General features: G+C 41.3%; 1 protein-coding gene across 1 annotated transcript in view; it reads left to right on the top strand.

The window, feature by feature from the left end:
• The window catches only part of man1a1 (mannosidase, alpha, class 1A, member 1), a 159181-nt gene that overhangs the window by 48180 nt on the left and 85252 nt on the right, over positions 1–25749 (top strand). The window contains exon 3 of the mRNA XM_020637052.3: positions 17774–17889. Within this exon, the coding sequence (XP_020492708.2) occupies positions 17774–17889 (116 nt within the window). The remainder of the gene's footprint in view (positions 1–17773; positions 17890–25749) is intronic.

The raw sequence follows: 25749 nt of genomic DNA, 5'->3' as shown, positions 1-25749 counted from the left end.
CCCTTCTTGTTACTTAGTTTCCTTTTCCCTCTTTCTTCCTTTTAGCTAGTCATTGAATATAAAATGTTAATGAAAATGGTATCTACACAAACATGCACATGGCTAATGAAAAAAAAAGATGAATTCTTTCCCAGGGTGGGAATTACCCAACCAAAGATCATCCCAAAATGTTGGCAGTCAACTGTGTTTATCTCATTAACCAAAGACTTTGGCAGACAACCAACCATGACTTGGATTTGTCTTCCTAAACAGAATTACTAAATGTGTTTTTCATAACACTTCAGGCGCAAAAAAAGGCAGACAGGGCGAGGAAAATATTTTCTGCTCCTAATCCTATTTGAACATCGATGAAGTAGATTCAGTATCCCGATGAAAAGCTCTTCCATTGTTATTCCCTCTAATGTACTGTTAGCCTTTATGCTCAAGACAGTGAGTGTTGTGTTTGAATAAAGCTCTGAGGGGAACGCTTGTGTTGGTATTTGACAAATTGTTTAAAAGGTCAAGATGACAATTAAGTTGCCCTGGATGTGTAGCTTATGTAATATTGCAAATGAGTGCATACAGATGGGCTTATTCCATTTACTGTTAAAGAAAAGGTTATAGATGTAGTCACAGCGGAGATTTTCTATATGAACACTACTTTTTGTAATACAAGAAATATTCATAAGTCTATACAAGCAACAGTTTTGTCGACAAAAATTACAGTTCAGTTACCGTTAAAGCCTTTAAACTCCTAAAGTTCAGTTCATGTTTTTCATCAGGAGTCTGTGGGTGTGATCTGATCAGGTTTGAATTGGATGGAAAACATTCACAAACAGTTATTAAATCAGTTATTAAGCGTTGTTCCAAGTGATGCTAGATTTATCTGAGAAACAACCAACAAACTTTGGTAGTAAACTTTGTCTTCCTGTAGGAGGTTTTTGTTGATTGTAAAAAGATTGATAACTCATGTTTGCAGGGCCTTTAAACTCATCATCCAGATGGGGGAAATTAGGTCATTTAAAAAAGCAATAAGAGGAGGCACCCTGTGGCAGCCTTATCACTTTTTGTTGTTGTCACCTTAGCAAACAGCTGCTCCTCTGGACAACACACTTCTTTGCTTTGTGTTCGATTCAGCCGCTGTTTGAGGAACAAGCTAACTTTAACGTTAACTGTACTGTATGTTTTGTTAACAGGACTGCTTTTGTTGCTTTTAGGCTTATGAATATTTCTTGTATTACATGGAGTATAAGCAAAGTTTTCAGGAGCTGAAACTTCACTTATGTTCGTTTTTTGTTTCAAAGGAATCCTAGATATCCAGTAAGCCTTAAAGGGGACATATTATTAGAAATCCACTTTGACTGTGTTTTTGAACATATATTTGGGTAACCTGAGTGTCTACCGACCCACAACATGTGAAATAAACCCATCCAGTCCTTTGTTTGTGGTCTGCATAAGTCTTACAACACAGAGAAAAATGCTCTGTTTCAAATTTGCTCTCTCAGGGATTCTGGTAAAAAAAAAAAATCCCCTTCCCTCCCCTGATATCTCCACCCATGGACTCCACCTCCAGACGAGAACAAAACTTTTGCCCAGGTCTGCCATTTTTATTCTCGCTACAGAGGAGTGATGTCTACCAGGAAAACTCAGGGGGGGGATCATCGCATTTAAAGAGACACACACACCAAAACGGAGCGTTCTGAGAGAGCTGGTTTATACAGGGTCACAAACTTCCTCTGGTGCTTGATTCATGTTATATTCTGACCAAAGCACAGCACAGATGTTTCATTTAGACCACAGGGGACTGTTTGAAAAGGAGGATAATATGTCCTCTTTAAAGGAAGAATGTGAGACTGTGTGAATGTGCAAATAGCAAAAGCATTTGTGACGTCAGCAACCGTTTAGGACTTTATATCAAACATGACTTTTAAAAGTACCATATTGTGCTTCCATCTGAAATAACTGCCCTGTCTCTACAGAGTTGCACATTTAATTGGGGACCAGAAGGGCACTGATTGCTAATCCAACCAACGTCTACACTTCTGTAACGGCTTTTCAGTTATTGTTGTCATTACCAATATTTCATGCAGAATGCCTCGGCCCCGGCCATTATGTCAACACAGCCCTATAAATACAGTTTGTAGATGGTCCCTCTAGTTTTCTGGAGGCTGACTGATTGTGACATTGTGGATGCAGTGTTGATAATACTGTGCAGAGGTGATTGATTCATTTAATAAACGTGTCAGACGCCCTCTTTTCTCAAAGTCATAAACGGTGAAGTCAGTTAAAAATTGCAGATGTAATGCTCAAATTTATCCGAACCATCTCGTCCTCTTTGTCCTTATCTTCTTATTTTGTTGCTTCTAATTACGGCGTGACCATTACAGGGATTAGAAGGACAGTATTAGTATCTTTTAAGGTTTTATCAGCTCCAACAGAACAGCTTCCTGTCCCTGGAGAGTGTGTACATTCCCTTTAGAGTGTGTACAATTTTAGCCCTTTTTTTGCTAAAATTAAACACACCCAGAGGCGACAAGGCATCCATCCGTCCTCCTGTCGTTTCCAATCCCTCTCTCCATCTCTCAGCGCTTAACTCAGCTGTCTATAACCAGCCGGCTGCTATTGAGACTCAGGAACAGGTACAGTTCATTTCTAAATCAAGAGCGGGTCATATCCTGTGTTGACATTGAAGTTTGAGAACAGACACACTCAGCTTTTGTGGCTTTGCGGAGAGGCTTTAACCTGCTGAATAAAGATGTAAGAAAAGAACCTGCTGGGAGTGACATTTCAAAACGACAAAGACTCTGTTGTAATTGTAATATTTCAGGTCTGAGGAATATTTGAATTATTTAGCCCATCTCGGAAAGAAGTCCTGTAACTGTCTGACTCCAACATTAGCCGTTGACCACCGGGGCTTTTTCCCCTCGCAGATCTCTACGACCGGAAAATGTAAAACATCCCCTGGAAGATGAATTATCACCTTGTTAGGTTTCTCCAGATCATCAGGAGCTCACTCGGGGCTCAGTGGTCGTAAATTGTGAGCCCAGCCTTAAGCTGTACCTCGACTCCTGTCGGACATTATAGAATTTAATTAATCTCAGCTCTATTATAAAACAATGAGCCAGAGGTGGGGACTGTAGCAAGGCTTTATCATGGAGTCCAGCTGTTCTTTTACAAGGCCACACTGGTGATTTAGGAAAACCCAGCTGAAGTAGTACCCACACTTCACAGAGAATGGTCTTTTCTGTATAAATGAACCTATTTTTCCTTTGGTTGCTTTGGACTCACAGCAGACGTAGACTTAGTTCACTTTCCATACAGAGCAGGTCTAAACCCGGCTCTTTGTGGTATTAACTTATTCATTTAGCTTTGTCAGGTCTGTTCTCAAGAGAGGAAGAAGACAACTTTGAAAAGGTTTGTTTGTTGAATGGAGGTCTGATCACTCGTATCTGATGCATTACAGGTAGTCAAGTGCTGATTGTCGTTGTGAGGCAGTGTCAAGCAGATTGGTGGTGCAAGTTCAAATGTTCAAATCGGTTTATCAACAAATCAGTCATTATCACAAAATCGCAAATAGGAGCTGGTATGTTATTAGCTTGGATGTTATTCTGCCTGTGTTTAGCACACACACACCAAATCCTGAAAAAGACAACAAATCCTGCTGATACGTGTTGGTCAATATAACTCGGACTATAAATGTACAACGAACAGAAACCAGAACACTTCCCAAATACAGACCCCCTGTGTTATCTGGAAATAGATAATAAGAGGAAAGTAACCTAAAAAATTAAATAGTAGCCACTAGCTAGTACATGGACAGATAAATGACCTGTTTCTGAGGGCTCACACCAATTCAGAAAATATGTAATAACTGGATTGAAGATTAATGATTGAAGAAGTCATACCAGAACAGAGAATCAATCATTTATTGGCGGCAATATATATGGTGACTATTTCTTTTTTCTTTTCTTTTTTACGGTAAGTGTTCAGAATGTTGTTCAAAATGTTCCATCAAAAATGTAAAAGAAATTGTTTAACAAGACACCCATATACATACAGAGTGTTGTTGTCTATGAAATTTGGCGTATACAGCAGTCCACCCAGCGTTGCTGTCTGTGAAGTTTCCTGTCTGTGGAGTTTCCTCACCGCTCCTCTTTAATTGGCAACGCTGACAGGCCACTGGCTGCTCTTCACAAAACCCAAACAAGCTAAAGGTTGAAACATAGTTCTTCCCTGGGCCTGCCTCTCATTTTAGCCGAGGGCCTGCACAGAAAGGCACTCATGTGTTCAACCATCCACAAAAACTCCCCATAGGGTGTGTGTGTGTGTGTGTTAGTGTGCTTCTCTAAACTCGGGACGGGCTTGACTTGGCTACAGCGCAGTAAAGGTCACTCCTGATGTCTCCTGTTGCAGGAAAAAGAGAAAAGAGTTGATATTTTTAGGGTTGTTTGCCATCTAGCTGAGTATGACTTGTCTTTGGATATGACACAACACTGTCTGTGTGTATTTTTGTACATGTGTGAGCTATGAGCATGTGTGTTAGTGTGTGTGACATAAAGCCTGATGCAGACTTCTGTATTGAATCTACACCATAGCATATGCCATAGGTTTGTGTCCTGTATCTACGAAGAAGCATATGTACGTAACCTGATGTGCACTGCCTAAAAATGTAAACTACCCCCATGGCAACGACACAAAGTGCAGGCCCTTTGGTTGGAGGGCTAGGTAGCATTGTATTTTCTGCATTCAGAACATTTCCAGTATCGCTGCCTTTTTCAGAATTCTCCAGAAAGAAGAGCGTCTATGTCGAGGAGAGTCTCCATGAATGTTGGCACCAGGGTTCGAGAATGCATGATGAAAAAAGATGCACGAGACAAGTACTTTTGCCAACCGAATCGTAATACTGCAGAGCTACACAGATTCACCAACCCACCAAGTGTAGTGCTCAGGGCAATGTAGGCCACTACGGGTAGATTTGACACAGAAGTATACAACAGGCTTATGAAGCCATCTGTGTTTTGGTCTAAGCTGTGGTCTGTTTCTGAGGAACATTTAGAACACCTTTAAGTCTTGAATACCCAGAAAAACCGTCATTAATCTCAACGAAGAGCAGTTCATGTTCAGCTCACAAATCATTTCTTTTATGTGCTCGGCAAAAACGAAACATTTGTACAAGTCATGTCTGGTTGTAAAATCCCAGTACAGCATGAAGCATGTCTGCTACCAGACTGGTAACATTGCAGCTACCTGAAAGGTCAATAACAGTGGATATCAGTATAGGAGTTGTACCACGGTTTAAAGATTTACTTTTGGGCTTTTTGTGCCTTTTAATGAAAAGATAGAACCGTGGAAATCAGGGAGAGAGAGAGAGAAGGGAATGACATGCGGGAAAGGAGCCACAGGTTGGATTTGAACCTGGGCCGCTCGCTTGGAGGACTACAGCCTTCATACGTATGGCATGGGGCGCGCGCACTAACCACTGCGCCACCAGCGCCCCTGCACATTTGTTTTTTTAACCTCATCATTATACCGGGTTCAAATGACAATTTTGGGGTTCTCCTCTTCTGATGATTCACACCATAGAGTTTTTTGGAGGGGGGCAGCCATGTTGAAAATAGTCCATGATATATGATTTACCAATGTGGATCCATTAGATGAGAAGATGTTCCCTCTCCTGTGCTCTGGGATCGTACAGAACTCTTGATTTTCTCCTCTCCATTTCCCCCCAGCATCTCCTCTCTGCTTCTCGGGGTTAGCTAGTTCCCATTAGACTCTGACAGCCTGTTAAGACTCTGGTTATTTGCTGGACAGTTGGAGGGATCTGTAGCTACCGGCAGTGTGAGGAAGTAAAAAGCCTGTGTATCTCCTGAGACACACAGGCTATGCAGTGGAGGTTATCTGCTTGGCCCTGCCTGCAGAGCTTTAAAAAGGCTCGTTGGATGAATGGCAGGCTTTGTTACGAAGGCTTCTTTTTTTTTTTGTGATGATCTCTTTTCTTTATGTTGTTTTTCCCCTCCTGTCTCTTCTGGCCTTTCCTCCAATGATGGACGCTCTCAATGGCTTTTCTGCTCCTCGTACCCTGGAGTGATGCTGCACCTTACTGTTGTGATTTAGAAGGAATAAAAAATCAGGAAAACAGCCTCTTCCTTTACGTTCACACTTGACCTTCATATGTCAGAAGTTGCATTCACAGTCTTACAGTATACATGAGTTTATGTAGGAAGATTCTGTGCAACTTCAGCCTCTATAATACACACGTCTGCCATAAAACATGTACTTTTTAGTCTCTTTCTCTGGGCATAATTGTACATTCTGAATCCATTTTGTTCACCAAACTATTTAACTGCTGCCTCCATTGACAGGCTTTTGTGTTGTGAGTGAGACTGAGCCAGTTTTTTGGCTGCGCCGAGCTTCCTGCCAGAAACTGATTTGGGTTGTTGGTTTAAATCCAGCACAGATGTCTATTTAACCGTGGTCTATTATGCCATCAATTATAACACCATTAAATAACTCCCAGTTGGCTTATTTGGACGTTATTTACAGTACAGTTGAGTGCATCACAACTAATTATACGTAATAACTTCTTGGCTGCTCCGTGCAGCCTGTAATACTTTTTCGTTTCACATATTTTCTGGATTGAAGGACGACAACATAATTGTGTTTTCTGTGTTGGAGGGCAGACGGAGGACAGGGATTGGGTTGTAACTCAAAATACTGTAAGAGAACGAGGAAGAAGTTTCATCTTCCTCCTTAAAGTCATCATTATGACTTTATGAGTTACCTTTAGATGTCATAATTCAAACAATCAAATCTTTTGTTTTAGCTGTTTTTGCTGTTTTTGTTCAACCAGCTCATAACATAAAGTATCTTTTGAGGTTTGTCACAATACCAGAATTTTAATCTTCCACCCAATACTTGTACAAAGCAAACTATCAATACCTGTTTCGTCTGGAACAAAAGTATGGAAATTGGACTGGTTGCTGGAGAGGTGTTGGCTCACTTCCTGAGCCCTTGAAGGCATGTGACCCTAAACTGCTCAGGTGCTGCAGCCCCCTCACTCTGACATCACTTTATTAATGCATGTAAACTGCTTTGAGTTTGTGCATATATGTTTGTGCATTCCCTGCCTATGAGTATGTGACATGTTCAATAATCGAGTGAAAAACTAAATTAGATTAGTAGAATACGTTTTCATCTTAATACCTCAGAAACAAAAACAGAAGTCTTGGGCAAACATATTTGGCTAATTTATTTCTTTAATTCTAAAAATTGCAAGAAAACTCCTTAAAATTGCATAAATACTAGTACTGAATTGTTGCCAATGTATTTGTGCAAGTTGTGGAACTTCACAGTACTAATGGTACTTTTCAACATGTTGAACTCCCACTTCTGCGTCGTTCTTTTTACGTCATGTCTTGCCTCAGGACCAAGGAGCAGAAAAAAAACACTGAAAACATCTGTACTGAAAGATCAGGAAGATGGGCAAACTGGCTGAACTTTGTAAAGGAGAACTGATCAAACGCAGGAGAAAACCAGTCACACAAACATGTTGATGTTTTTGGTTGCGTGACTGGTTGACTCACCTTGTGTGTATCGCAGCCATCAAAGCAAATGAAGCATTTCCTTTCAGCAACGACCCTGCCAGTCAGTCAAACACAATGTGATTCAGTTTCCTGCCTCCTGCATCAGTATAAAAATATCGCCGTCGCCCACCAGTCGAAGAAGCTAATGTTTTTCGGTGCCTTTCTATTTCTAGACGAGTCATTTACTCGGTTATGTAATTTGACATCGACTCCTGGGCTGCAGCGTCGTCTCCCACATAGCATTGTGTGCGTCTGAATCGCATATTCAATCTCTGTAATTGAAATGGATGGAGTAATTCTGCCCTGGCGTTCCCTCATCGTTCTGTGTGTGTGTGTGTGTGTGTGTGTGTGTGTGTGTGTGTGTGTGTGTGTGTGTGTGTGTGTGTGTGTGTGTGTGTGTGTGTGTGTGTGTGTGTGTGTGTGTGTGTGTGTGTGTGTGTGTGTGTGTGTGTGTGTGTGTGTGTGTGTGTGTGTGTGTGTGTGTGTGTGTGTGTGTGTGTGTGTGTGTGTGTGTGTGTGTGTGTGTGTGTGTGTGTGTGTGTGTGTGTGTGTGTGTGGTGTGTGTGTGTGTGTGTGTGTGTGTGTGTGTGTGTGTGTGAGGAGAGAGTGGGGTTGGATGTGGTCATGTCTCAAATGATGTAAATCAGGCTGTGCACAGAGGTGGGTGGGTCACAGACAAGGGAGCTCTGCAGCAGCCGAAATAGGGGAATCCATCACATGATACTCACACACACACAAACCAACACCTATGATTCTGCTCTGTGTCTCATCCCCTGAGCCTTTTGTTATAGAACCTTGAGTCTGCATCCACATTAATTAATCACTAACTTTCTCACACACACACACACACACACACACACACACACACACACACACACACACACAGACACTGAATAAAAAGCCTACTAGCCAAGGATCTGAATCCCCCCCCTCCCTTCCTCAAGGCCTTTGAAATTGCTCTGCAGCAGGCATCGCCCCCTCTTCCTGTTACACACAAACACCTGCACACACACTCCTGGAAAGTGTGTCTGGTCCCTGAAAAGTTCCCACGCCTCAATATAAACCAAGCAGACGGACAGAACTGACGACCAAACTCTAGAAATTTGTTTTATGTCAGCCTCTTTCTTATGGAGGACGGAAGCTGCAAATATCAAAGCTGTAAAAACAAGTCACAAAAAGCTTCGAACATAGATTATTATCCATGTTTTATTATTTATATATTTATGGAGTAAACTGAGTGTGCGTTGTTTGTGTTTTTATTGGTAGTGGATTTATTTTACGTTTGTATAAATCAAGCTTTTTATGGACATTCTTGTGTACTGTCACTGTAAGATTTGAAGCACACACACACACACACACACACACACACACACACACACACACACACACACAGGAGTGCAGCGTGGTTCTGCCTTTCACTTCAACCTTGACAAAAAGTGTTGATGCTTGAGTTTCTGGCAGCAGGAGCCAAGAGGTTAATACACTTTGGGGAATGTGTATGTGTGTGTTTGTGCGAGCGCATGCTCTCGGCCTGTGATAACACGATTAGCCAAAAGCTTAGCCATCACTTTTCCTCACCTCTGCTCTGCAAACTCTCACGAAATACACATTTTAAAAAAAAAAATACGGTGTAGACTCACCAGTGACGCTGTATCTGAGGCTAAATGGGATCACCAACAGGGCACGGGGTGTTGAGATCTGGATTAAGGATTAAAACCTGGAGTTTGCATTGAGTTAGCTAAGATGTTCCAGGACACATTGGAGCTACTTTCAATCTTGAGAATATTTCTGGGACGAGAAAGGCAGTGAGCTGAGGAGGAAAGGATTTTGTTTTTTAAGACTGAATTTTCATAAGATGTGGAGCCTTTGGTCTTTTTTTATTTTTTATATCAGCGACACTTTGACTGCTGTCACTCTTTTGACGGCCGCAGCTGCTGAGTCAGTGTGTAAGTGCCAATACTCATTTATCTCTACCAGTAACGCTGGGGAGAGGTTATGTTTACAGCCATCTTTTTATTTATTTAGATCAGATAAAAAAAAAGAGGGAGACAGGACACATGGAGAGTGACGGGACAGGGGGATGACATTCAGCTAAGGTTTAAGACAGCTGAGATCAAACCAGCAGAGATTACAAATGCTAAATTCTTTCATAAAGATTAGGTGTATCTCATACGCTTTCTAATCCTTTGCACGTCTTTTGAGGTCATTTATTTGGTTATGTATTGAGTGTGAGACTGGGACAATAGCTTGAACGTTACAATGACTAAACAAGAGTCTACTCGTTCTTTAAAGGAGATCTATTATTCTCACTTTCACCAGTAACTATGTCAGTCTGACACACTTATTGAGTAGCACTGTGAGATGTGTAGCTCAAAAACCTCCTTAATAATCTGATACTCAATAAAATCCCTAATTTCAGCCTCTGCCTGAAACAGTTCATTTAAGCTGCTGTCCCTTTAAGGCGCCCACTTTCCTCTGATTGGCCAGCTGTGTTTGCAGTCGCAGGGAAATTTGAGTGAGCATCTGAGTGGGCGTGTCCTTGAAAGAGCTGACAGGGTGGGCGTGTCAACTACAACTTGGCTCCATGCTTTGGTCTAATACGTCGGCAGAACCTGGTGTCAGGTTCTGAGCAAGCCTCGTTCAGAGCAGCAAGAAATCACGTCCGGGGATTACGCCAAATACTGTGTATCTTGGGTTAAAAAAAAAACTTTGCCGAGGTTTAGTGTTGACATCCAACATCATAACATTATATGTCTGTATTTAAATATAGATCAGTATGATAGATCTTCTTTAAGGCCACAGGAAAAATCAGCAAGGGAACTTTGAGATCCACAAAATGCATCTGGGTTCAGCTCTGCTTTTGGATCATTAGATCAAGACAAAATAATAAGTAATGACGATTTCATGTTTAAAGTTCAACAAGTCAAGCAAAAGGTTATATTTGAAGTGAATAGGGGTCGTTTAATGTGTAGCTTTGAGGAGTCGAGTTTCTTTTCTGTGGTAACATGATGCACATGTAACACTAAATGTCATGTGGATTACATCATGTATTCACTGTGAACACAAAGTGTGACCTCCACAGTCGGCTGTTCCCTCCAGCTGTGTGGCACACTGGAGCTCCTTCACATCTTTCTTTTTCACTGTTATTCAAAGCTTCCAGCTCGGTACAAGTCAACCTGAGAGCGCACAGCCGTGGATTATGTCACAGCAGCCATGTGAGGCGAAGCTGCAATAAAGTCACAATAAAGTCAGCCCTGCAACTATAGGTCGCATCAGTTGTGACTCAATGTGGAGCCTGCTGCCCTGAAGCGTTTCTGTTCCCCTCTGTCAGGCAGCATCAGCTTTAAAGCTCCCAAATACAAGCGTTAAATGTTTGTGAGGGACGGATTCATCCACGTTTTGTCTTTTTGGTAACGTGTTATCTCATTATTAAGAGACCAGGGTTATGTTCCTGCTCCATTCTGGATCTGGTTTCAAGCTTGTGACATCATCTTAAAGTAAGGACTTGTGTTAGTTATAAATACTTTGACCAGATTCTGCCACGCAGTATGTTCAATAATAAAGACAGTGAAGCACTTTTCAAGTACATTGACATAAGCAATAAAAGCTACAAAGCATAAGAGCGCAAATGAGACCAAAAAACATGACGATAATGCAACCTACCCATGAGACATGCAACTAACAATAACAACAACAACCCAAACAGAAACCTGACCAACATCAGAAACCAAACATCACCAGAACTTAACTAACACAATACCTCATAATCACTCAGGAAACACAGGAACTCATTCCTCTTAGGTTGACACCAAGAGGGAAAAGGCTGTAAGAAGATAAACATGTGCAAAAGAGGCTTTTTACAGTGTGACTTATATTAGATGAACTAAGTTAAATATGTAAACAGCACATATAACCACAAAGATAATCAATGTCTAGAGGTGTTATCTTGAAGTCAGGCATCCTCATTTTGACGGTGACTCTACACACCTGTTTCAGGGTGGATGAAGCCTGATGAAGGTCTTCGACTGAAGCGCCCCCAGTAAATGTATTTTTGTATACGAGAGTGTGCGGAAGTTTCTTGCAATTTGTGATGGACATGTTTGCCTGAGAAAACATGCGGTTAACACATTGACAGAGACGCATTGTGGTATGCTACAGGCTTCAGCGTAAGCGGTAACATTTGGGTTAAAATAACAACACAGGTGTCTTATGTGGGTTATGTTACTTAAACACACAAAAAGCCGGCGCTGACCTCTGGTTTCATCAGGGACTCAAATTCCCAGCAGTCTCCTTTGTTTGTTTTGACCCATTTTATCCAAAACTTCATTATTGGATGTCACCTGACTCATCACTTCTACGTCTGTTAGAGGACGAGCCCCTCCAGTTTATGTGGGTCGCAAAAAGATGTCAGACGGCTGCGTTCATTCAGCACAGTATACTTTCATTTATCATACTGTCAAATGAAATGAATGAAGAATTACCCATAAAACAGAGAAAAAACAGGTGATAGATACTCTAAAAGTAAAAGTTCCAAATGAATATACTGAGACAACAGAATTTGTTCTCATAGCGTATTTGTTTACAGATTTGTGTTGGTATGAAATCTCTTCAAGGATGACAAAACAGTGATAACAATGTTTATGATCATTTAGACATGTTGTCATTATTTTTCTCATCCAGCCTTTCCTCTTCTGACTCTATTGCTTTATCAGGCTCAGCACTGTCTGCAGCACATGTAGCAAAGCATCCATCAAACGTCAGTGAAGTTGTTTGTCTCAGTAAGCAGCCTTCTTAGTGCCTATGCATAATCTTATTGATGTTAAATGCTTAAAAAAAAGTTCCACCAATACATAACGGCAACAGCGAGGCTTGTCGAAATAGGATTTTCACATATTAACTAACATAATGATGAAACTCTGACTGGAAAGTTCATATAAAGTGTGCAGGCATATTTTTAAGTTGAAGTAATTAACAAGATGAATTGTTTAATCCCTGCTTTTCTTTAGGAGAACACAATCAACACAGTGAATTGTTGTCCAAGTTACTTTTTTAATAGCTTCACTAGTCAGATTTATTCTTCAACAACGACTGAATTAACAGAGATCAAGTTGACGTTTTGACCTCTGTCAACCCAATCAGTGATGCATGTGTGTGTGTGTGTGTGTGTGTGTGTGTGTGTGTGTGTGTGTGTGAGTGTGAGAGTGAGAGATACAGCTCAACATCCCATTTGTCAATCACCCTCAATCACTCATGCACACTCCCACATCACAGCATCACAGATTACAGCTCAGTCTTTGCCGCCTGATTGCATGAAAGTGAAGGTTGTTTTGTTCTGAACAACCAAACAATGCATCACTCTACGGTCTGGCGCGCACACACACGCACACACACACGTATGCTGGAGTGTAGGATGGATGCAGTAAGTTAGCGTTGTAATTGAAGCTGCACTAATAGAGTTATTTACCAGCTAACATTTGTGTTTTTCGCACCAAACTTCAATAGAGGAACAACTTATTATGTGGGCTGTGACAGTCAGGAGTGTGAGTTTGTGTGTGTGTTTGTGTTCACTACAGAGAAAGGACATCTGCCTATGTAGATGATGAATGAAGCCTCCAAGGTTTGGTGCTTTATTTTGAAAATTCATCCATCACTCCCCTCTCTTCACTCATTGTCTTTAAAAAGGAAATAAAGCCGAGTGGATGAGGAGTGAAAGATGCAGGATGCTGTAAACTAGTAAAGGAGAGAGGGAAGGATAGAAGTACTGGAGGAAGAGAAGAAGGAGTAAAGATTGATGGATACCTCATTAGATGGAGAGAGTAGGAAGAGGAAACAACAGGATGGATTGTGTTTGGAGGCACACAGGCTTGGAGGAACTGATACTGCTCCTTAATGACTTTTGGACCTTGAGTGTCCCGTTCTTCTTCCGCCGTCCCTCTCCCATCCATCCTTATTCTCTGTCTGGAACAGAAAGGTAATGATTCTTGTCTTCATTTTTCATCCATCCGGCCATTTCTCACTTTTGCCATGTTCTACTTTAAAGGACGTATGAAACCGTGGCAAGCAACATACAATCCTTAGTTACCTCAATATTGTCTGAAACTAACTTTTAAGTTAGGGGGTTAATATGTTAAAACATTTATGAAACACTTATAATCCTCTGAATGAAACATTAACAAGCTTTAGGAAGCGTCGTCCTGTCAGTGTGAACACAGTGCTCAGAACAACAAACTAAGAGGGAGTTTGACTTCACTCTTTGTTTTTACATCATGTAACATGGACGGGACGGCTTTGTCTACAAAGCTGTTTTAGTAAATGACTAGAGAAAAGAAGAATAACATACTCACTGTTTATTTTGATGTCACTTAAGGGCCTATAGATCACGGTCATTCTTTGTCAATTTAAACGCAATGTCAAGCTACGAGTTAACCAAAGTGTGCTAACATTAGCCTGCTAACACAACAATGCAGGACACAGACTAGCAAGCTCAAGCAAAGGACAATTTTGTCCACCGCTTGCGATTGATGTTTCTTAATTACAGTGCGTTCTAATTGATAACTCAAACGCGAGTAGAGAGGGGTTGGAGGTGTGTCGCTGGAGGAGAGCGGAGGCTTCAGAATAGCGGAGGTGTGGCCAAGTGGCAGTTTGTTTTGGTTTCATGCTGGTGCTCAAGGGCGACATCTACTGGATCAAAAGGTTGCACATTATTCTTTTAGAGCAGAAGCAACAAGTACAGAACCTTGTGAAATGCTAATAACAAACCCTTTTTTTTTTTACAAACAAATATAAAGGTAGCTTCATTTCATTTTACCTTGCAGCACTACAATGAGTCATGACAAAAAGATGAGCACAGATAGTGGCTGGAAAGATTACAGCAGATATGTTCCCTTTGTGCACCCACAGTGGATCCAACAGCACCAAACAAACAACTGGGATTGTTTCCTTTCAAGTGAGGACTGAGAGTCAAGGACACGGCGCAGAAGGTTTTCTTGAAAGAGCTTTAACAAATGTAAAACAACTCCTGCTGTGACAAACCCACCACCTACAGCAGACATCTTACGGCCTGTCCTCCCCTACTGCTCTGTAGAGGTACGCCAGACCGTCTCGTCCTCCTCCAGTTTCACTCATGTTTTAGAGGAGCATCATAGACGCTGCCCTCTGCCGAGCCATCTGCTCCTTCACCATGCTCACAGTTGCAAACAGAAACAAAACCCCTCAGCGACAGTCACACATCACCTCCAAGATCACTGGAATTTGCTTCTCACAACCTCCAAGACCGCCGCTGAATCTTTTACTCCTCCCCATCTGTACACTGACACAAACCCTGAATCTGGAAACAAGCTGATTTTAGGAGATTTCTTTGTGCCCGCTGCCAACTTGACATCCGTCGAGCTGTCTCACAAACATCCGAGATATCAGAAAAAAATTGGCATCAATTTATTTTACAAAAAGCAAAGGGACTCTTGAGTCACTGCTGTTCACTGCAGATGAAACATCACATAAAGAACAACAAAGACACATTTTGTAAAAGTTTAAAAACTGGAAATAGACCTTACAAAACATGTGTTCATACTTGTGTGTAAACATCTGCATAATATTTTCCTTCAACAAAAGACTCAAACCTTTGTCTTCCCTCTCACTTATATTATTTTTTTGATATTCCATATTAGTATTCAGGTCACTCTTTGACCATCTGCACCTCTCACATTACACACACACACACACAGAGTTACAGGAAGAGCAGTGAGGGGGAAGGAGGCACAGTGACAAGACAATGGTCAGGAGGAAGGTGTCTTGTCCTCTCTTTGTCGCTCTGAAGGATTCAATGGAGTGAAAAATGTGAGAGGGATGGAAAACAGGAAGGACGACTGAATACAAGAGAAACTAAATCCACTGACACCTCCAGTGATTTTATCACTCTCGTTGTAACCTGGCTTTAAGGCTTGGCTAAAAAAACTCAATCGCTATTCAATGACTGGTGGTTGGTGCGTGCGTTCCATGTACAGAGGCAATAATCTTCCAAGCGGGGGCCCGGGTTCAAATCCGACCTGCCGCTTCTTTCCTGCAAGTCATTCCTCACTCTCTCTCTTACCCTGATTTCCATCTCTATCCACCGTCCTATCTCTACAATAACACAAGAAGCCAAAACAAATCTTTAAAAAAAGACAAATAACTGGATATAAGTTGTCGTTGTAGCCTTTTGTAATAAGTGACATGTTTGGTCCATTTCATATTGTTTGCATGAAATCCAATAGAAGGCTGTCAAAATGTTTACTTTGATACTCTTCCATTCTTGTTTTAAAAACGATACAATCTCCAATATTTTGCGACATGTTGAAAAGTACCAAAACTTTAAAAATCACACCGGTCTGTTTTAGAGGATAACTGAAGACACTGTCTAAATTGCACAAATACATCGGCAACATTTTGGTATCGGCGTGGTTGTGTGTGTGGTGCGTAAGTGAAGAACCAAGTCAGGTAGACTTCAGGGGCCGTCTACCTGAAATGTTGTTGATATTTTTGGGAGAGCATTTTATGTGAAAACAGACTGAGTTTTGCTCAAGTCTGAAAAGCCATCCATTAACACCAACATCAGTGCTACTGAATAAATGGACCTGAGCTTGTTTAGCACTTTTCTATTCTTCTGACTACTCAAAGTGCTTTTACACTGCAGGACACACCTACACATTCACACACTGATGGTAGAGGCTGCTGTGTGAAGTGACCACCAGAAGTAACTAATCCATTACTACCTACAAAAAACAGACTGTTGTCTTTGTATTTTTCACTCAGGCTTGAGAGTTAGCCAGGCTAACTGTTTCCCCCTTCTTCCAGTCTTTATGCTAAGCTATGCTAATTTCCTACTGGTTTTACCTGCATACCACGTACAAAGACATTCTTAACAACAGATCGTAGTTTTGATCTCCTTGTCATAGAGCAAAATCTTCAGCTCTCCACTTAATATTCAGCTTTCCTGTAGAGATTCATCGTCCTCTGCATGTTTTAGTACCATTTCTCCACTTGGGCTTTTTTGGTTATTATTCTAATAAGAAATGGAAATGATGTACGAGTAGCTTTAACCAGTGAGGTTTTTACTGTTCTTTCCGCTGCAGTCGACTGAGTCCTCATCCCCACTGTCGACTGAGTCCTCATCCCACTGTGGTGATTGTAATGGAATAAAAATATTGAACAGACACAGAGGAAGCACAATGAGAGTTCTGACGGACAACAGTCGCCCTGCTGCACCTCCGGCTGATGATTCAGCATGGTGTCTAATGGAAAGCTTTTAGCTGCCTATGCATCCACCCACATCTTACATAGGGATGTAAACCCACAGATTTACACAATCACACAGCAGCAGCCGGCTCCAGTTTGACTATGCTACAACATCCTGTTTTATCCTATTTTCCTCTTCAGAGGCGGACGATTTTTCTATCCTTATTATTATTTCAGTGTTTTTCTTTCTACCTTCACTCCCTGCCCTTATCTCTGTACGTCAGCCTCTCGACTCTGATATATTGTTTTCATTTCTGCTCCCTGTCTTGATCTCCCCCTGTTCCATTTATTTTTATTTTTACCTTATGTCTCACCTCTAAGTGGTCAGATAGCTCAGACGCTCCTGGTCTTGTGTTTATAACAAGCATGTTAGGACTAAAAGCTTTGCTGAGGGCTCAGGGCTGCATGCTTAATGATTTATTGAGCTTCCTGGCACACACAGACAGACTTAGGTGTTGGGATAGCATTAAAGGGATTTGGTAATGACAGCCCTGATATGATGGTTTGTGTGTCTCTGTGTGTCTTCCCTCCTGCTATGAGGCTAATCACCAGAGATGAGCAATACTCCCGACGTTTCATCAGCGCAGATAATCGCAGCTTCCCACCATCTGTCGAGCAAAATAATATATTCAACCTCCAAAACATGACTCTTAACTTCTGCTCTTTAATCAGAGCTTTTTCAGTGTGTCTGCTTCCAACACTTGTTGTCATTTATACTTACAAAAAGGAGAGAAACTCTGACTAACAAGCTTTTAACATTTGAATGAACTTCTTTGGAGTTTTTTTTTCTGTATGCCGAAAAGTTCAACTTTAGGCTTCTCCCTTCCCAACATTCCTCTTTTCAAAAAGCAGACGGAAGATATGCAAATCACTCTTCTGAAGAAACACACCTACAAAAACGGGTTTTTTGAGAGATTGTGCATCTGTTTCTGTTGCAGGGAGTATAAAAGGAGCGACGATCGTGGATGCTCTGGATACCCTCTACATCATGGAAATGTTTGAAGATTTTGAAGCTGCTACCGACTGGGTGGAGAAGAACCTCGACTTCAATGTGGTAAGGACCTCTGTGATGATCAGCGTGCTATTTTTCATTTGTGTCGCACACCAGGGTCAAATGTGGGAACAAAAACTCAAGACTTTAGAGTTTATTTTCTTCAGTTCAGTTCATTTCAGACCTTCATCGTCTCCTGGAAGGGTCAGGGTTGGTCTTTTTCTCCAGATACACTTTTTAAGACTTTGGTTGAAACTGTCTTTAGGTCCTGACAGAAATTAATAATTCATTCTTCATCCTTCTTGTCGTGTCTACAACGCATGGCAGTTTACACCAAATGGTAAATGGACTTGAGCTTGTATAGCACTTTTCTAGTCTTCTGATTACTCAAAGAGCTTTTACACTGCAGGTCACACCTTCACATTCACACACTGACGGCAGAGGACGCTATGTAGTATCATCCATCAGAAGTAACTAATCTCATTCATACACCGCCGCTGAAACAGCGGGAGCAATTTAGGGTTAAGTGTCTTGCCCAATGACACATCAGACATGTTGCCCAGCTGGGGATTGAACCCTCGACCTTCTGGATGAGAGCCGAACTTTGACCGCTCTTGTATTTTGTGATAATAATTCTCTATAGATTCATAGCATTTATCCGTATCCTCCGGTCAAAGACCCGTTGTAAACTCTCTGACAAACAGGAAATCCCAATGTGCTGTATCATGGTACAGATGTAGGGTCCATCATATTGTGTAACGTCACCGGCAGACGCAGGACCCCGAAACAGATGTGACCACCATTGTTATGCCTGCTTACAAAAGGAATCAGACTATTGACATAAAAACTATTTCTATAAAGTCATTATTATTGAAAATACCCGTAGGACGGAGTGAGACTCTAATTATTTTTAAAGTCATTCTAAGGCTTTGTCACGAGTTCTAGTGTAAATCACCATTAAGTCATGGTTATAAAAACTGATCTCAGTGCTAAAGGAACAGACTTTAAAGAAGCAGCCCCTCCCCCTCTAGGCATCCTCAGTAAAATGCTTTTCAGTTAATAGGAATTTAATTTGAAAAAGCCAATTCCTTCAGCGTAAAGGTTTTAATGTACCTAAGGCTCAGTCACGACGTAATTAAAGATATATGAACACATGCTAATACCTGGAGGTGAGGTGATGAAGCAGCATCATTTAGAAGCTCAAATAAAAAGACGACACAGTTCAACTCAGTGTTGTAAATATTGTGCAAAGGGAGGTCACACTTAATGATGTTATAGCTTGATATAATCCTGGATTTTGTGTTTTCCCAGGAGCGCCTGAATGCATCACGTAATCAGGTGAATTAAGAGTATCTTTATTTTGCAGAAATCATAAATCTTCAGACTGACTCCCTTTGAGGCGTGTTGCAGACAGATGCAGTTTATTTACTTCTAACTTACATGATGTTTCTCCAGAGTAAACATCTGCAGACAGATCAGAGAAAACTGGGTGGGGTGTTCACTGTCAGTGTCGTACGATACGAGCTTAATAAATCAGAGGATCTTAGATTTACAGGGCAAACATGCTCTAATGAAGTATATATTTATTTGTGTGTGGTATGAATGTTGTAGAGCTACGTCAGAGTCAAAGTGATTTATCCTTCAGCCCTCATCCTGCAGAGCAATAGCATCCGTTTTCTTCTCATTAAAACACAAAAAAACTTTTCTAAAGCTTCTTACCAAGGACGTCAGATGCTTGTAAACAGGACTCCCAAGAACCATAAAAGTTTAATATTATGCAGATCAGATGAAATACATAAAAACGTTTAATTAGATTAGCGGCTAGATTTTCAATAAAAAGCCTTTAAGTCATGTTTGGACTTTTACTGGCTGTGAGTCAGGTGATCACTTTGTAGCTGTGTGCATGATGTTATGTATTAAACAGAAGAAAAATGAATGTTATAAAGATCAGATGTGAAGGGAAATATCTGACTATCTCATATTAGAATGTGTGTGTGGCCTTGATGTTGCCCCACTTAGCCCTCCGCCTATCTGTTTTGAATTAATGATGTGTGTGCTTTTGCATAGGGTTATATCAGTTACACAAACTCTTACTTAAAGTTTAAATAGATCTATTTAAAAAAACAAAACAGAAAAACAATCTGAATTGCTTTTAAAAGCAGTCGAATGAAAGCCTCCTGATGTTGATGTTTTTTCTCTTAAACGCATGACGATTAGTATAATCAAGACATAAATGGTCTAAACACAATCAGCTGAAAGTGGCTCTCTGTTTAATATTTGATGCAGTAAATGTATCCTTAATGACATGGTATAAAACATAATGTGTTTTTTCAGAAGCCGGGATGATTACATTATGGGAAACAATTATGTGGGCCTCTAAAGGGCTCTGCCAGTAATGCATCACAATGCAACATGCAGAGTTGTGGGTTTAAAAAAAAAAAGGTCCAATGTCACTCTGACTCCTCTGAAGATCCTGAAAATGAGCCACATGATTGAACGTGCAGGAATCACAAAGTAGTGTGTGTGTGTATGTAGAGGTTGTGGAGCAGGAAATAAGTCTAAGTGGGTGGTAAATAAGTCTCGAAGTGGTATCAATCAAACTGAGAGGGAGCGAGCCAAAAAAAAAGTCAAATGATACAGATATCAGATCGTATCGTCCCATCTCTCATCTCTCTCTCAAAAATGTATATTTGTTTGGGCAGTTATGTATCAAAGAGGACATATTACCCTTCTTCTCCACCTTCTCAAACAGTCCCCTGTGGTCTAAGTGAAACATCTGTGCTGTGCTTTGGTCAAAATATAACATGAATCAAGCACCAGAGGAGGTTTGTGACCCTGTATAAACCAGCTCTCTCAGAACGCTCCGTTTTGGTGTGTGTGTCTCTTTAAATGCGATGACCCCCCCTGAGCTTTCCTGGTAGACATCACTCCTCTGTAGTGAGAATAAAAATGGCGGACCTGGGCAAAAGTTTTGTTCTAGGCTGGGGGTGGAGTCCATGGGTGGAGATATCAGGGGAGGGGAGGGGATTTGTCTACCAGAATCACACTGTGACATCACAAGGAGAGCAAGTTTGAAACAGAGCATTTTTCTCTGTGTTGTAAGACTTATGCAGACCACAAACAAAGGACTGGATGGGATTTTTTCACATGTTGTGGGTCAGTAGACACTCAGGTTACCAAAATATATGTTCAAAAACACTAAAAGAGGTATTTTCATTATATGTCCCCTTTAAAGAGAGTGGTGTTTTCAGCCCCTAATGAATGAAAATGTCCTGCTTTACTCCGTGTTAAAGTAATTATCTTCTGATTTGTGGCAACAACAAACTCTGCTCTTCATGACTCTTTATAAACGACTGTTAAACCAGAAGATAAAAGGCCGATTCATCCATAATAAAAGTGGCTTTTATTTGCACACTAGCGTCATGTACACACACACACACACACAGACAACAGGGTTGCTCCACTTCACTTGATTTAAAGGTGCACACACACTAATGTGGGCTCTTGATTGTTAAATGAAGAAAGTTCATACATCACGTTTAATTGCTGCTGACAAACCCTTTGCAACGTTTATCACCGCTCGTAAAGTGGTCTGTCATGAATATCCGTTCTTATACTTTATGTGCATATTCAAGATACTAATGTGATCCTGGAAGTTTTCAGAGGAGCTACCATTGAGTGTCTGATGAACTCTTCTCATTAAAGCTTAATGACGGTGAAATGTAGCTCTGTCTGTGAGGACAACACACACCCTACGCCCCTTCTCTTTGATATTAAAGAGCCTTTGCCATTATAAAATCCGAGTCCAGAGCGCCTCATTAAGGACAAACACCCACAAAACACAAACCCCCCCCCCCCCCCCCACAGCACTGGTAGTAACCCCACTCTGACATCTCTCCACTAAATACATGTCCACAGCTCCTGTTTGTGCATGTGTGTGTATTTCAGGTCTATGTGTGTTAGAGGCATGTCTCTCAATAACAGAGTGAAACCCAGAATTGATCAGGGATTGATGAAGAATGTAAAAAATACAATAAATAAATCAATTACAAATTAAAACAAAATAGCTCAATTAACTCATCTCAGTTCAGGTTTGTCAGGACCAAAGCAGTGTTAATCTTCACACCATTTTCTAACTCTCCTGACGAAAATGTCCTTTATATTGAGTCAGATATTAGTCATTTGTTATTGATTTAATTTAGTCAATTAGTCACTGACTAAAATTGCACATCATTTTAGTTGAAGATGTTTTAGTCAACAAAATCAGACGCAAGCTTTTATTTTGATGATCAGAAGCTGCAGGCTCCAGGCTGCACTTGGTTGCACTCACCACACACACACACACACACACACACACACACACACACACACACACACACACACACACACACACACCTTTGATGAAGTCTGCTGTGGTTACAACGATTTTAGAACAGCTGACGGGGGTACCTGATAATCCTCACTTGTAATGTATTTTTTGTTTCGTCACATTTTCCTCAATTAGATGATGAAGTAATATTATTCATCAAATCGTCAAATAGCGGAGTTTCGTCTCGTCGTTGTCATAGTTGACTAATTTAAAAATAGTATCAGTCAGGTCAGTATTACCAATATTTTTGTAATTTATTTCGTTGACGAGATTAACACTGGACCAAAGACAACATCCCGACGTAAACGTCAAGTGCTGCAGTCCATTTCCCTTGCAGATAAGCTATTATCCTCTTAAGTCTCCTGAATCCAAAACTCTGCATGTTCAATGTTTCATCTGTTTCTCTTGCGGGGGTCTTGCCACATCCAGATTTTTTCCGTGCCACAGCAGTTTCCTGTGCATAATCCTGCATATTTTCAGTCTTTTCCAGCAGTCGCCCTGCCACTCAAACTGCACCGCCACAGCAGGAGGCCCATTGTTTTCTGATCTGCTGCACTCGCATAACGTCGAGACTTTAAGCTTACCTTTGATACTTCCCAATGTTTTCAGCATATGCTTTAAAAAAAGTGCTTTTTTTTTAATGTGAACGGGAGTGAGAATGTGTATCTGACTGGATCCATTTTGTGTCTGTTAATGTTGCTAAAGTTTTGCTCTCTGGAGATCTTCTTAAAAATGTAATGCTTCCACGCTTACTTCAAAAGTTGCAGACTTTTTTTTATCACATCTGACAACGTGATAATGACACATCATAAAAGCAGGACTGATGTTTTATGAGCAGCATAAACCTTCGTGACTCCAGTGAAATAATCCAGGAAAGAAAAAAAAAAAGCCTTAAAATCACATTCTCAGAGGAGATTTAAAAAACTTCATATTTCTGTCGCTACAACACGACCCGGCACAGTCAACCTTGAGTTTCCAGTGAGCGGCGGAGACACAGAACAGACAGCTAAGGGGATAAAAAGAGACAGAGAAAGACAAAGGCGTGTTGAACAAATAAGGGGGGGATTGTTTGACACTCATGAATACAGAAGTGATGACAGTAGCCAGCAGTGTTAGTGTCTCTGGACGCTCTGCCAAGAATGGAAGAGAATCCAGAAAACACTTGATGTTTTTTATTCAACACATCTACATGAACACAACTGTCCCTAAGAGAGCGCACATCACTTCTGATGGCTTTGAATCATCGGCACACACACACACACACACACACACACAGAAACACACAGAGAAATGACAGCAGCAGCCAGTAGAAGAAACAGTCCTGTCTTAACGCTGCGCTCCTTGAACAGATGTGTAAACTGTTTTCTCTCAGCAGCTAATGGTTTGTACGCTCTCAGTGCCACGAGAGCTGCTGGCTAAGGAGGAAATGTACAACCACTAACCCTTTTCACACATACACATTTCAAAAACTCTGGAGATTAGTCTACCCGGAGGTTCTTTAGGCTGTGTGAACGCAAACAGTCGCATTTTTCACGCAGACTTTACCTGGAGTTTCTCCGGCCAGACCTCTAGTATTTTATCCGCAGAAAAAATTCAGAGTGAGCTGATGTCTGAACACGGCAGCATATACTCCAGAGATTTTCAGTTCAATGGGACCCGAGTGACGTTTATATAGTGACCGGCTAAAGTGTCTGCACGCGACCAATACGATCTCTGTGCTCTAATTAAACGTTTTCTGTTGGTCAGTTTGTTGTTCTCCTCTCTCTTGTGGATGTTGTCATTCCATTAGATTACACATAGCATTGATATAAAGGTAAATATTCTCATTATAACGTCGTGTAGCGGACTCTGTTGCTTCGGCCTCTGTTGCTTCGGCCGCTACTTCCGCGTTGTTTATTTACGTCACGTCTTACCTCAGGAAATCCCCCGCCCCCCCTCCCCTCTGACAGGGAAAGTCCCCCGCTGTGAGGAGCAATATGTGAACGACTAGTTCGGGAGAATCTCCGGAGAAGTCCTCCTGTAAATATCTAGATATCATCCGGAGTGCATATGTGAAAACGGCTATTAATACAAATATATGCTGTAGAGGTGGGTTCACCAGAATAAAGTGCATTTCTTTTTTTTTTTCTTAACTGGGAGCTAGTTGGAAATAGCATGACCTGCTAATGGCACACTTCCTCTACTCTTCTGGTACACTGACTGTACAGTCAGAGCACTCATCGCATTCTGAAGTGAGTGGTGAAGGTTGTGGTTATGTATACATCCTGCACTGTGCGTTCTGTTCTGCACGTCCCTGCTTACACAGAAGACACATAACCTTCATGACTTTGGGCGGAAGTCTCTGCTCTTTAAAGTGCAACAACTGGAACTGGGTTTTTTGGGTTGTTTTTTTCCTGAGTCACAAAAGTTGAGTAAGAAACGTGACTGCAGCTCCATCGCCTCCGCTCAGACTCTCTCTCTGCAGGAACCACACGGGTCACTGACATTTATTTCTATACTGGGGGTTTTAAGCACTGCCTTTAAATCCCATTTTCAAGGTGAACAGAATGAACTGAGACTTCATCTGTCAGAACCTGAACACCGTAAACACTTCCTGTCAATCATGAGGAGCACGAGGGGGGGAAAGGAAAGTCGATAAGTCATGTAAAGAGAAAGCTCAGGTTGTAGGTTTTAGCTTTGTGTCGCTTTAGGCTCTTACTGTATTCATTCACAAAAAGAGTCATCAGACACACTCTCATCTAAAGAGGTCTACTCAGGCCATTATCTCCCCCACTTATCTGACTATAGCCCTTCATTAGGAAGGAAGAGGCCAGGCTTAGTCAGTTTCACATGCCGTCTAATGGCTTTAATGTTGCCACATCAGGAAACTTGACGCCTCGCCTGCCAACTTTGTCAGGCTCTCTTGCAGGAAGGAGATTACGTCGTACAACTGCTGACTCAGAGGGTCATTGTCCGACAGTTTGAAGGCTGCCAAATGCTGTCACAGGGAAAAGAACTACCACATCCACAACTGGTTCAGATGTCTTCATTCCAATATTTTTCCACTTTCTCTTCCCCCAGCAGCTTATTAAAACTGCTCTGCTATTAGACAGCTGGCAGAAGGAGGACTAAATATTGTCCTTTTTTTTCTGCATTTCAGCTGCCTGTGCATTGTAGAGGAAATAATTTGATTTTAATTAGGACGAATTAGCTAGACAATCTAACCGCTCCATCAGTCATTCAGACTTTTGGGAAACGGGGACACATTTGTCTAGCGTGAAAATTGTTTTGTTTTTTTCCTCCCCGTGATGGAGTCTATTGTCCTATCTGCGGTTGACAGTGACTTACGAGAGCTGTCAGTCAAGCACAAAAACTTCGGTCTGACTCAGGAATCCGTTCATAAAGAGGGCGGCGGAGATGGAGCTCCATTGTTCTGCTGCAGAGACAAATGAGCTTTACAAACTTTCCAATTTTTTGTTATTATTTGCTCCATTCTCTCTGCCCAAAAAAAATGTGTCAGGAAATGGAGGCATTGTATTTTTAGATGCAGCACACTTCGTCAATGTCATTTAAGG

This window comes from Labrus bergylta, chromosome 15 (assembly GCF_963930695.1).
Source record: "Labrus bergylta chromosome 15, fLabBer1.1, whole genome shotgun sequence".
Classification (NCBI taxonomy): Eukaryota; Metazoa; Chordata; class Actinopteri; order Labriformes; family Labridae; genus Labrus; species Labrus bergylta.
The sequence above is the reverse complement of the archived record's forward strand: the minus strand, read 5'-3'. Positions and strand labels throughout refer to the sequence as shown.